This window comes from Hemitrygon akajei, chromosome 20 (assembly GCF_048418815.1).
Source record: "Hemitrygon akajei chromosome 20, sHemAka1.3, whole genome shotgun sequence".
NCBI classification, from domain to species: domain Eukaryota; kingdom Metazoa; phylum Chordata; class Chondrichthyes; order Myliobatiformes; family Dasyatidae; genus Hemitrygon; species Hemitrygon akajei.
The window spans coordinates 12,168,255-12,180,955 of record NC_133143.1 but is presented as its reverse complement, the minus strand read 5'-3'; the positions used below and the strand labels follow the sequence as shown (position 1 = coordinate 12,180,955).

Genomic DNA, 12,701 nt, shown 5'->3' with positions numbered 1-12,701 from the left:
TATATTAAAGATTGTAACATTTACCACTCTCATATCCCATCCTCCAGCCCCATCACAGAGCATAATGTGATTATAGTGAGCATTCCCACTCTGTGCTGCCAATTTTCTCAGCACTACGGATATACCCCATTTTTACAAAAGTAAGAACATTCCCTCCTAACAACTGAAGGCAATTCAGATTCATTAAATTATTGAAGGATACCCACCTGAGCCACCAAGTCAGTCTGCTCCTTCTGGAACATTCGATTCAGAGATTCAGAAGCAAGACCTATCATATCTGATCGAACCTTCATTCCATTCATCAAAGGCCCAATGGTTTCCAGTACAGCCATGGCACGGACACAAAACTTAAACAAGAAGTTAGTCTTATTAAGCTGAGAAACAGTTCACTTAATAGGAGTCAGAAAAATATTTTGTGGAAGCTTTGCTAAACAGCTGTTAATTGGCATAATCTACACATTAAATTCTATGAGTGTAGTCTGACAATGCTGGTGATAAATACTCAGTACTAATTTCCGAGTGTAATTAGGGACTGCCCAGTAATTAAGCTCTTCCTTTCTGCCATTAATGCCATCACATTGCGGAATCTTACCCAGAAGGCACAATTCACTATGTTGGGTGACATACAGAAAGACAACAGAGATTCAACAAAGGGAAGCTGATCTCTGCATGAAGATCACCGAAGTATGTTTAACATCTGGTGTCAAGTTAAAATTTATAAGGGAGTTTGGAAAAGGAGAAGAACCAATGATAATTCCGGCGTGGAATCACAGGTACAAAGTTGCTGCTAGGAATGAGTTCAGAGGCTAAAATCAAATCCGAGTCATAGATGAATAGCATGACAAGTTAGTAAGGGAAGAACACATATAGTCAAGGATTAGTGTGAGAAAGGAAACCTGCTAGAGGGAAAATCATCTCTTCAACTACAAAGACCTGAGCTGGACCAGGTCAGATGCAGCTGAAGAAATTAAAAATAAATCAATTCAATGGATGAGTGGAAAGAGATTTCCAAACAGAGTCAAACAAAGGGGGGGGGGGGGGGGGGAGAGAAGATTCAGCTTAAAGAGGCAAGGAAAGAAGTCGGATAAATTCTAAGAGTTGAAGACAGTACCAATACTTATAGATCCAGGAAAAAAGGAACAAAAAAAATGCAGAATATTGGACAAAATGTCCAGGGACTGAACAGGGTGAAACAATGGGGTCTGTGACCAATAAAAGTACATAACAGAATCGAAATAGCGAATTTGAAACCTTATTCTTAAGATCAGCAAGTCTTACCTACAAACTGACTGTAAATGAATGGCAAAAATCCCAGAAAATATTTTCATCAAAAATAGGAAATTGAAGAATGAGTAGTAGCATTGATAAAAATTCTATTACAATATTAAGAACCTATTGGCAAGAGTGAGCAGACATGCCATGTAACCTAAACAATTTCTACTGGGGAAGATGTTGCTAAATATTGTCTGTAGACCTGTGGTTGGATGAATAAATACTGAGATCAGTTAAGCTAATTTATAAAAATGTGATAACAGAAGACTGATTTTACCACAAACTAAGGGACAAAAACTGCTCAAGTCCCAAATTTCAGGTGTACTCAATTCAATTTACAGAAATAGTGTTCCAGAGCCCAGGGAAAAGGCAATATTAGATTTAATGCCAAGTCAAATGCCAAAATTAGTCATCATTCTCATGCTAAGAGAACGACCATTTAAAATGGCTGCAACAGTATTATTCAAAATCAAATATTGGGGTTAAAGATGAGATGGTATGTTATGAGTAATTCAAACTCTGGGAAATCTGACCAAAGGGATTATTGAAGGAATCTTTCACAGTAAACTGGGCACTATTAATGGAAATAAATGTGAAAAGGTGGTCAAAGTTAAACAATACAGGAGCTGTACAGATTATAGTGCAGAATAACTCTTGCACAAAACCAAAAAGGTTTATAGAAGTGCACAGTAATCGCAGTATTATTGCCAGTTACAAATGCAGAAAAGTGAACACAAATAGAACAAATTGTAAAATAGGAAAATAGCTTTAAAATTTGCAAAGCTACCAAGATCATTAAAATGTTTGAGCAGGATATTCAAGGAAATGGCTGCTGACCTTCCTTTCAGATTTTCAACAGCTGTAGGTTTTTAAAAAAAATTATATTATTAAAGGTAACTTTCACCTTATTACACCAACTTATTGTCCATTGTTTCCTTAAAGTTTGGGCACAGTAAAATAAGCCAGCAATAGCAAAGCATTGCTTTATAGAGTCTAATGTAACAATAGCAAAGAGGAATGATCAGAGGAGCCATGTTTACAAACCAAAATGAAAAATCAAGGGGAACACAGCTTACAGAGACACAGGATTGCAACAGTTGCTGAATAAACAGAATCAGGGTCTCCAACTATGTCAATAAGTTGATAAAAATTGTTAATTATAAATTTTATGGTTAGAGGGAATAGATACTAGCAACTAAACAAGTCTTGCAGATTAATTTTAATAAAAAATCTGCAGATGCTGAAATTTGGAAAATGTGGTCAAATTTTCCAAGTCAGACAACATTATGAAGGGATGTACAGAATTAAAAATTCAAGTCCAGATGAAGGGTATTGACCTGGAACATCGACTATCCATTTCCCTCCACAGATGTTGGGTTCCTCCAGATACCAGCACTTGGAGTCTTTTGTCTCAAAGATTCAGGTCAATAATCTTCACACACCAACACAAAACATTAACTCTCTCATTAGACATTGAGAAGTCTGATGAGCATTTCCAGCTATTTCTATTTTGTTCCTTTTAATATACAAGATGCAAGCAGATTTGTCATCTCCATGAGCAGGCACGAGCTTATGATACAAACGGAGCAGAGGAAAGGCCCAGCTAATCACTCTACCTAGGGCAGTTTGAAAGAGATCTAGGGCAAGCTAAACTTAGAGATTAGATTTCTCTCTTATCAGGATACTTCTTGATGTAGGATGTTTTTAAATTGACTTGGTGCAAGCTTCAAGTAACATGGTTATGAAGAAAGTACCTCGGATTAAATTACTTGGTAGAAACAAGTGAAATGTAATTAAAAATTAAATTATCAATCCAATCTTTTTATCAATTCTCACTGGTTGTCACCTTCATTCAATAGCTGTTTATAGATTGTAAGTGCCACAGAAAATTGTTCAGCAAATTACCTGCATTTGACAGACTGACTTTTGAAACATCTGTCCAAATCTGAACAAACAGGAAGGGCAATTAAATGAGATGAGGTGATTCATTACAGTAAAACTGAACTCAACTTTGTGTTGTATCAACAAGCTCACCATATTTCTTAAGAAACATTACTTAGATAAATACTCAAATTCCGACATTTTATTCAGCTGATTATCTTCACCAGTTTTCTTTTTCAAGTAATCGCATAACATTATGAAATGCCTTTGACCACAGACAGTTCACCATTTGCATTGATGTAAACATCATTATAGAAGTGGGAGGATTTTTTTGCTATGAGCCCTGCCCTATGTATTTTGGGGTGAGTAACCTTGTGTTCAATACACAACATACTGGAAAAAAAGCTTGAAAGTTCAAATCATGGGACAGATGGTCTTGATGGAGGTAATCTATAGCAGCATGACGGCAGAAAATATTAGGAACTAACCTAAAACATAGCTAGTCATGTGAAAATGAATAAGTACAAGTCACAGGAATGGGGAAAAAAGCAAATCAAACAAATGCAATGAAGATTTTAACTCTGACGTCAATTATAAAAACAGTAAAAATTAAAAACTGTACAATAAGAAATCAAAACTGCTATTTCACACTGGAATAAAATAAAACTTTACCTCATTGTCAGAAAGAGCATGAATGAGCCGGATTGATGACTTGGGAATGGCATTATTTTTGTGGTTCAAAGCGTTAATAACTTTAGGAAGGTGGCCTAATGGAGGTACCTGGTCTGCCAGTTGAGGCTGTGAATAAAAGAGGCAGACTGCTGCAGTGGTAACCATTTCTAAAGTTTCACCCTGTGCAGAAAAGACAACCAATTATAAGTGTGCAAGATGCAGATTTTATTTCCCATCAGTTTATAAATTAAACCTATGGAGAGAAATCTATACAAGTAAAATAACAGAACAAAATAACAGTTAGATGAATTCAAGTACTGGGGACTCCTTTCATCATAACAATATAATCTTCAATTTCTTTCTCCCTTATGCCAATCTGAATCATCTTAAAAACTCCATGTAATTGAGTCATACATTTTCTCTACTCAAGTTTAAAAAATCTCCTGAACTCCCTACAGGACATTTGCTGCTATGTTTTATTTTCTCTTATTTTGTGCTCCTCATAACATGGAGCATTGTCTGCATGCCTGTTCTATTAAACCTCTCCATTTTTGAAAACAGTAATAAAATCACACACATAGCTTTATACTATAACAAAAAGAAAAAAATATAGGCATCTGATTATTCAGTATGTCCCAATAGTTGTACCATCACATTCTATGCACTGTGCTTCAAGAGTGATATAACCAACAATCTAAGTTTAACACAAATTCAAAATCTTCTAGAAGTCTAGGTATTTGCATATCTTATGACATTAACCTGGTGCTACTCAAAATTTTGTGAATCTGCAGTAACTGATTGCTTTCTGTTCTCTCATTTGGAAAGAATGGTCATATCAAACTTCATGGTTACTGACGTACCAAGAATGATATTCATTTCTCATTAAGTTTGTTACCCGCCAGGGGTAAGATATGTTAAGTGCCGGGGTTAGGACTGAGCTTAAGTTACCATTCAATGTATTTTATTTTAAGTATTTTATTTTATGTATGTATTTTAAGTATTGTATATAATTAGTTTTGCTACAATAAGTGTATGGGACATTGGAAAAAATGTTGAATTTCCCCATGGGGATGAATAAAGTATCTATCGATCTATTGTTTATGTTATGTTTTGCACCTTACTGCAAATGTCCAAGTTAATTATATTACCAATGTGGGACAGTCATCTGTAAGTATATATACCTTGTACTGGGTGGTGCAGTTAATCATTTCATATGGAAGTAATTACTATAGATTTAAAAGTTGCAATCAAATTTACAACTATAAATAGTTAAGTTTTTCTACATATTCATGCATCCTTTAACATAAAACACATTAGGCTTACATGAGGATTATTTGATTCCAGAAGTTCAGTGAATTTCTCTAGCAATGCAACAAGAAATTCCCGAGGTTTGCGAAGAACCCAGCCTGGCTGTGCAATAAAGATCCTCAAGAAGACTCCTCCGACTGACAATTCATCTCCAGATTCACCATACACAACTGCAAAGTCCTCAGGCAGCTGGAGAGCACAGAAATCATTAGTGTTATCTAAACAGAAGTATTCCTTTACAGACTAACAGTTACAACAAACGATACTCTAACCTACAGTTAACAAATCAGCTTTGTAGTTTGTTCACCTTCAATCCTCTAAGTTTGGAATTACTTTTAATATCATGCAAAGAGAAGTTGCATGACACAATTACCCTAAATTTGTTACTGAAATATAGGTCTTGGTTTTTTCCCCAGTTTCATTATTGGTTCTTGTCATGGCAAATACAACTGAATGCCAAAAGCTTTCATTTGATGAAATAAATAATCTTGTCATCAGAAAACAAAGTGTAGGATTTAAAACAAAACAAGTATTGTGTACCAGAATTGTGTACAGTTCTGGTCACCGAATTATAGGAAAGATATCAATAAATTAGAGAGAGTGCAGAGACGATTTACTAGGATGTTACCTGGGTTTCAGCACTTAAGTTACAGGGAAAGGTTGAACAAGTTAGGTCTCTATTCATTGGAGCATAGAAGGTTGAGGGGGGATTTGATCGAGGTATTTAAAATGTTGAGAGGGATAGATAGAGTTGACGTGAATAGGCTGTTTCCATTGAGAGTAGGGGAGATTCAAACGAGAGGACATGATTTGAGAGTTAGGGGGCAAAAGTTTAAGGGAAACACGAGGGGGTATTTCTTTACTCAGAGAGTGATAGCTGTGTGGAATGAGCTTCCTGTAGAAGTAGTAGAGGCCAGTTCAGTTGTGTCATTTAAGGTAAAATTGGATAGGTATATGGACAGGAAAGGAGTGGAGGGTTATGGGCTGAGTGCGGGTAGGTGGGACTAGGTGAGATTAAGAGTTCGGCACGGACTAGGAGGGCCGGAATGGCCTGTTTCCATGCTGTGATTGTTATATGGTTATAGATGGATGCTTATACCACAGTTTATTTCCCTTCCACCTGTAGTATTGAGGGTTAATTTTGCCACATTGCCCCATCTGCAAAGATTTATGTTTCCTATGGCACACTCACTCATGTTGATTTAATCAAAGGGTTTCCCTTTCACCATGCCAAAGAACCAGCCAATGTACTGACAGCACTCATCCACATTTTCAAGAAATTGTTGACCATCTCTTGATGTCCTTGTGATATAACCACAAAAAGTACTTATTTACATGTTATGGTTGGGAAGGTAGCCAATACATTGAAAAACCTTTCTCCCTAAAAAGTGTAGATCTCTCGATATGTAGAGTTGCATGAGCAATGTAGACTGTTTAAGACTTTCTAATTCAATATTTACATATTACCATGACATTGCATTCACAAATGTTAGTCATCTGATTAAAACTGTATTTTAAGAGCTGAATTTCTAAATTTCTGTTATATTTTCTAGTTCACCTTTATGAATTTATTTGGTGTAATAATAACAGAGTTGTCGTGATGGGACATTTTACTTTCCCAAATATCGATTGGCATCTCCCTAGAGCGAGGGGTTTAGATGGGGTAGAATTTGTTAGGTGTGTTCAGGAAGGTTTCTTGACACAGTATGCAGATAAGCCTACAAGAGGAGAGACTGTACTTGATTTGGTACTGGAAAATGAACCTGGTCAGGTGTCAGACCTCTCAGTGGGAGAGCATTTTAGAGATAGTGATCATAATTCTATCTCCTTTACAATAGCATTGGAGAGAGATAGGAACAGACAAGTTAGAAAAGCGTTTAATTGGAGTAAGGGGAATTATGAGACTATCAGGCAGGAAGTTGGAGGCTGAAACAGGAAACAGATGTTCTCAGGGAAATGTACGGAAGAAATTTGGCAAATATTCAGGGGATATTTGTGTGGCGTTCTGCATAGGTACGTTCCAATGAGACAGGGAAGTTATGGTAGGGTACAGGAACCATGGTGTACAAAGGCTGTAATAAATCTAGTCAAGAAAAGAAAAGCTTACAGAAGGTTCAGAGAGCTAGGTAATGTTAGAGATCTAGAAGATTATAAGGCTAATAGGAAGGAGTTTAAAAAGAAAGTTAGGAGAGCCAGAAGGGGCCATGAGAAGCTCTTGGCGGGCAGGATTAAGGAAAACCCCAAGGCATTCTACAAGGATGTGAAGAGCAAGAGGATAAGACGTGAAAGAATAGGACCTATTAAGTGTGACAGTGGGAAAGTGTATATGGAACCGGAGGAAATAGCAGAGGTACTTAATAAATACTTTACTTCAGTATTCACTATGGAGAAGGACCTTGATGATTATAGTGCTGACTTGCAGCAGACTGGAAAGCTTGAGCATGTAGATATTAAGAAAGAGGATGTGCTGGAGTTTTTGGAAAGCATCAAGTTGGATAAGTCACCGGGACCGGTTGAGATGTACCCCAGTCTACTGTGGGAGGCGAGGGAGGAAATTGCTGAGCCTCTGGTGATGATCTTTGCATCATCAATGGGAACGGGAGAGGTTCCGGAGGATTGGAGGGTTGAGAATGTTGTTCTGTTATTCAAGAAAGGGAGTAGAGATAGCCCAGGAAATTACAGACCAGTGAGTCTTACCTCAGTGGTTGGTAAGTTGATGGAGAGATCCTGAGAGGCAGGATTTATGAACATTTGGAGAGGTAAAATATCATTAGGAGTAGTTAGCATGGCTTTGTCAAGGGCAGGTCATGCCTTATGAGCCTGATTGAATTTTTTTGAGAGCGTTACTAAACACATTGATGAAGGAAGAGCAGTAGATGTAGTGTATATGGATTTCAGCAAGGCATTTGATAAGGTACACCATGCAAGGCTTATTGAGAAAGTAAGGAGGCATGGGATCCAAGGGGACATTGCTTTGTGGATCCAGAACTGGCTTGATCACAGAAGGAAAAGAGTGGTTGTAGACAGGTCATATTCTGCATGGAGGTCGGTCACCAGTGGGGTGCCTCAGAGATCTGTTCTGGGACGCTTACACTTCATGATTTTTATAATTGACCTGGATGAGGAAGTGGAGGGATGGGTTAGTAAGTTTGCTGATGACACAAAGGTTGGAGGTGTTGTGGATAGTGTGGAGGGCTGTCAGAGGTTACAGCGGGACATTGATAGGATGCAAAACTGAGCTGAGAATTGGCAGATGGAGTTCAACCCAGATAAGTGTGAGGGTGATTCATTTTGGTAGGTCAAAGATGATGGCAGAATATAGTATTAACGGTAAGACTCTTGGCATTGTGGAGGATCAGAGAGATCTTGAGGTTATGAGTACATAAGACGTTCAAAGCAGCTGTGCAGGTTGACTCTGTGGTTAAGAAGGCGTATGGTGTATTGGCCTTCATCAATCATGGAATTGAATTTAGGAGCCAAGAGGTAATGTTGCAACTGTATAGGACCCTGGTCAGACCCCACTTGGGAGTACTGTGCTCAGATCTGGTCGCCTCACTACAGGAAGGATGTGGAAGCCATAGAAATGGTGCAGAGGAGATTTACAAGGATGTTGCCTGGATTGGGGAGCATGCCTTATGAGAATAGGCTAAGTGAACTCGGCCTTTTCTCCTTGGAGCGACGGAGGTTGACAGGTGACCTGATAGAGGTGTATAAGAGGATAAGAGGCATTGATTATGTGGATAGTCAGAGGCTTTTTCCCAGGGCTGAAATGGTTGGCACAAGAGGACACAGGTTTAAGGTGCTGGGGAGTAGGTACAGAGGAGATGTCAAGGGTAAGTTTTTTTTACTCAGAGAGTGTTGAGTGCGTGGAATGAGCCGCCAGCAACGGTGGTGGAGGCGGATACGATAGGGTCTTTTAAGAGACTTTTAGATAGGTACATGGAGCTTAGTAAAATAGAGGACTATAGGTAAGCCTAGTAATTTCTAAGGTAGGGACATGTTCGGCACAACTTTGCGGGCCGAAGGGTCTGTATTGTGTTGTAAGTTTTCTACGTTTCTAGGTTTCAAGCTTATTGTCATCTGCACATTTTCATGGATAGGTGCAATGAACAACATACTTGCAGCAGCATCATATTTACTGCTGCATGCAAGTAGTAACTGGTTCATGAATGAAACTGAATATTATGAACTCATTAACAAGGACACCTACTCCTGACCTTAATGGAAAGCCATGTGATCAAATACCTGAAGGTAGTTAGACCCAAAGCACTACCCTAAGAAACTCTTGCAATACGGTCCTGGGGCTGGGTTGATTGAACCACTTTTGTGCAAGCTACGATTCATAACTGCAGTTCACCCCCACCACCAACCCCCGCCCTTCACATACATTGACATTGGTTTCACCAGGATTCCTTGATCCCAAGGTTGTGTGGCGTTAAGTGGTCCTGGTAAAGTCCAGAATAGGTGCAGCTGACCTGTTGAATCATCATTGACCTGAAACAGCCACATGGCTCTCTCTCTACAGATGCTACTCAACCTACTGAGTATTTCTAGCACTTTTTATTGCAGAACTTGTTATTGTTAACTGTTGCTTGTCAAAACTGTCAGTGACCTCCTTGCTCATTTAAGATGATTTGGCCCATGGAATCTACTCTGCCATCCAACTGTGGTAGATTTCCTTTCCCTAAGTCCCATTAACGTATCTTTCTACTGTAATAATTAACCTTCCAACTGATCTATCAATCTCTACTTCAAATACACTCAATGACCTGGCCTCCACAGCACTGTGGCAACAAGTTCCAGATTCACCACCCTCTGTTTGAAGAAATTCCTCATCTCAGTTCATAAGGAATATCCCTTTGAATGGACTGCATCTTTGCTGAGAGAACACTGATTGGACTGTAATTATCTAGATTCATTTTATAATTTTTCTGAACAGAATGTGGCAAAGCAGTTTTCCATTTTATCATAGAGATCCCATTGATGCAGATATATTGGAGCAACTTGGCTGGAATGTGGTTAGTTCTGGAGCACAAGCCTTCAGTAGCTCTGTTGGCGTTGCCAGTGGGGCCAGAAAACATTGCATTTGTGCCTTCATCTATCATCACATGAAGTGGACAGAATCCGAGAAGACTTGCTGTTGGTGGGAATTTCAAGAGCAAACCAAGATGACTTTTTTTTTTAATATTAGCAGAGCTGCTAAAAAAGTTCATTTTTAGCACTGTCTAAACCTACTGTTGTGGATATTCTTGATGTCTCTGTTTCCTAATTGCAGAGCTTGCCATGTATAGCTTTCTTGCTATACATTTAAGCAAGCATTGAAGCTTCATCAGGTTGATATCACGTTGTTGTGTACGAGTCCTGGCATGTCTTATTACACTGAATCCTAGTGTGATTATAACGGAGTGAGGTCCTGCCAAATCATGAAGTTACGGTGCTCCTAATGATGTTCAAATGTTTAGTTTTGAGTTACCAGACCATTCTGACTACCTGATTTAATATAATGGCAAAGCCATAAAATAAAATAAAGGACATCCTCTGAGGTGAAGACAATACTTGATGGTTCAGTTGACAAATTCCTGAGATAAATTGTGAGTACAGACAGTCATTTAAAAACTTTCTCTTAACTGTTGCTGCCTTATCTTGAGTTTTTCCAGAGTTTTCAGTTTCTATTTTGGGTTTCAGCATTTTGAACCAACTATATCCTGCTCACAAAAGAAAGGCTAAATCCAATCTGGTCAAATAAAAGAAAAATCAATTTTTGGAGTTATATTGTCTTCTTGCTACTTTCAGCTGTTCAACCTAGAGGAACATATTCATCAGCTAAAAGGATGTGTTAATTAGTTAAATTCTTTGTCATTGCCTGATTTTATACTATGAGATTTCAATGGATCTGGAGTCAATGAGAGTTTTATTTTATCCTTTGTTTTAAAGGTTCAAAGATTCATCTTATTGACAAAGTACGTACAATACAAATCTGATAATATCTTCTCTGGATAGCCACTTAATGTGGAATGTACATAACTGAGTAGCTGGCTAAGCAATTTCAGAAGGAAAATGCAAGTTATTCAAAATAATCACAAAAAGGTTACATTACTAAATGAATTTAAATTTTCATAGTATCAGTGGGATTTGGCCTCATGTTTCTTGAGTACTAGGCTAGAGCACTGAGTTACTAATTCAACAACCACCACCAAAAAAGATGGGTTTTAAAAACAATTATCTAGTAGATTTGTGATTACTGAAACTAGAAATTGAAATTATAGGAGAAAGCAAAGACTCTTCAATATCTGTATTATTTCTATCAACTCTCTCCTTACCTTCCAGTTTACATCTGGGTTGTCACATTGCTGCTTGAAGTGCCTGGAACAAAGTTTAAAATATCAGTTTCATTGCCTTATCCAATTCAGCTGAACTTTAAAATCTACAAATAGGCGGCTTTTCTTGGAAATGAAATGCTCCAACTTTGGATACAGTTCCAATTTTAACCAATTGAACTCTTTGTCTCTTGCCTACCCTTGAAATTCTTCAGTTTCTCAACAGCCATCTTATACTTGATGTGACATTGTTGATTTTTTTGTGTATAAAATGTGCTGACAGCACAAATCTACAAAGTAACAAACCAATATTACATGTCAACTTTTCCCACACTGAATAGAAATTTGTTGCTAGATGATTTAGATAAAAGAGAACAAATGTTAATCTAGAAAATGAGGAATAAGAAGAAAATAGTTGAGTGACCTCCAAAGAATAAGTTGTGGAATTAGTTATTGACATGTCACTCAACTAAATTTATCAGCATATAATAATTCTGGGAGATGGAACATAGAACATCGAGAGTAGGAAGGTTAATGTTAGCTTTTAAACATTGTTAACAATATTAGCTTTTAAGTGTTTGGCAAAGGCTGCTCATAGGTCCCCATTATACAATAGAACAGGCATGAAAACTAACCAAAGCTTTAAATGGAGTAAAGCATAAGAGAAGTTTTTTTACTACACAAAATATTGCCAGGAAGTACACAGCAACACCATGTATCATATCACTGATTTAGTTAATTGGAAGCATGTATAGATTTAGAGGGACGAAAATGAGACATTGTGAAACTATGCAAGTTACTTTAATTTCCCAGATTTTAGAATTAAGTATAAATTGAGTTTTTGGAACTTGAAAGGAATTTAATGTAGACGAACCAAAACATTTTATAGTGATGGGCAAATCCAGGGTAATGAATTACTTGGATTGTGTTGTTTGGATTTCTAGCATCTGCAGATTTTCTCGTTTGCGGAACATGTTACCTTGATTTTAAATTTTAAAAGCTGAAGCACTTGAATTTTGCATGCCAAATGTGATTAGAGATAAAAGGTTTACTATGGGTAAATAGCTGGAATACAGATAAGCTACTTTATTTAATGACAACTCCTGTAACTATGATGATCACTGCTTCCTTTTTTATTTAAAAATGTTATTTAAAAGTTTTCCAGAATATACACTTTACCAAACTATAGACAATATTTGGAATGGCACCAATATATAGTGAACCTATAGTCAGCTTTGAAAATGAAATTAT

General features: G+C 37.5%; 1 protein-coding gene across 1 annotated transcript in view; it reads right to left on the bottom strand.

The window, feature by feature from the left end:
• LOC140713580 (dnaJ homolog subfamily C member 13-like) overlaps positions 1-12,701 on the bottom strand; it is a 180,889-nt gene that overhangs the window by 11,550 nt on the left and 156,638 nt on the right. The window contains 4 exon segments of the mRNA XM_073023857.1: positions 207-347; positions 3,826-4,005; positions 5,149-5,322; positions 11,454-11,496. Of these exon segments, the coding sequence (XP_072879958.1) occupies positions 207-347; positions 3,826-4,005; positions 5,149-5,322; positions 11,454-11,496 (538 nt within the window).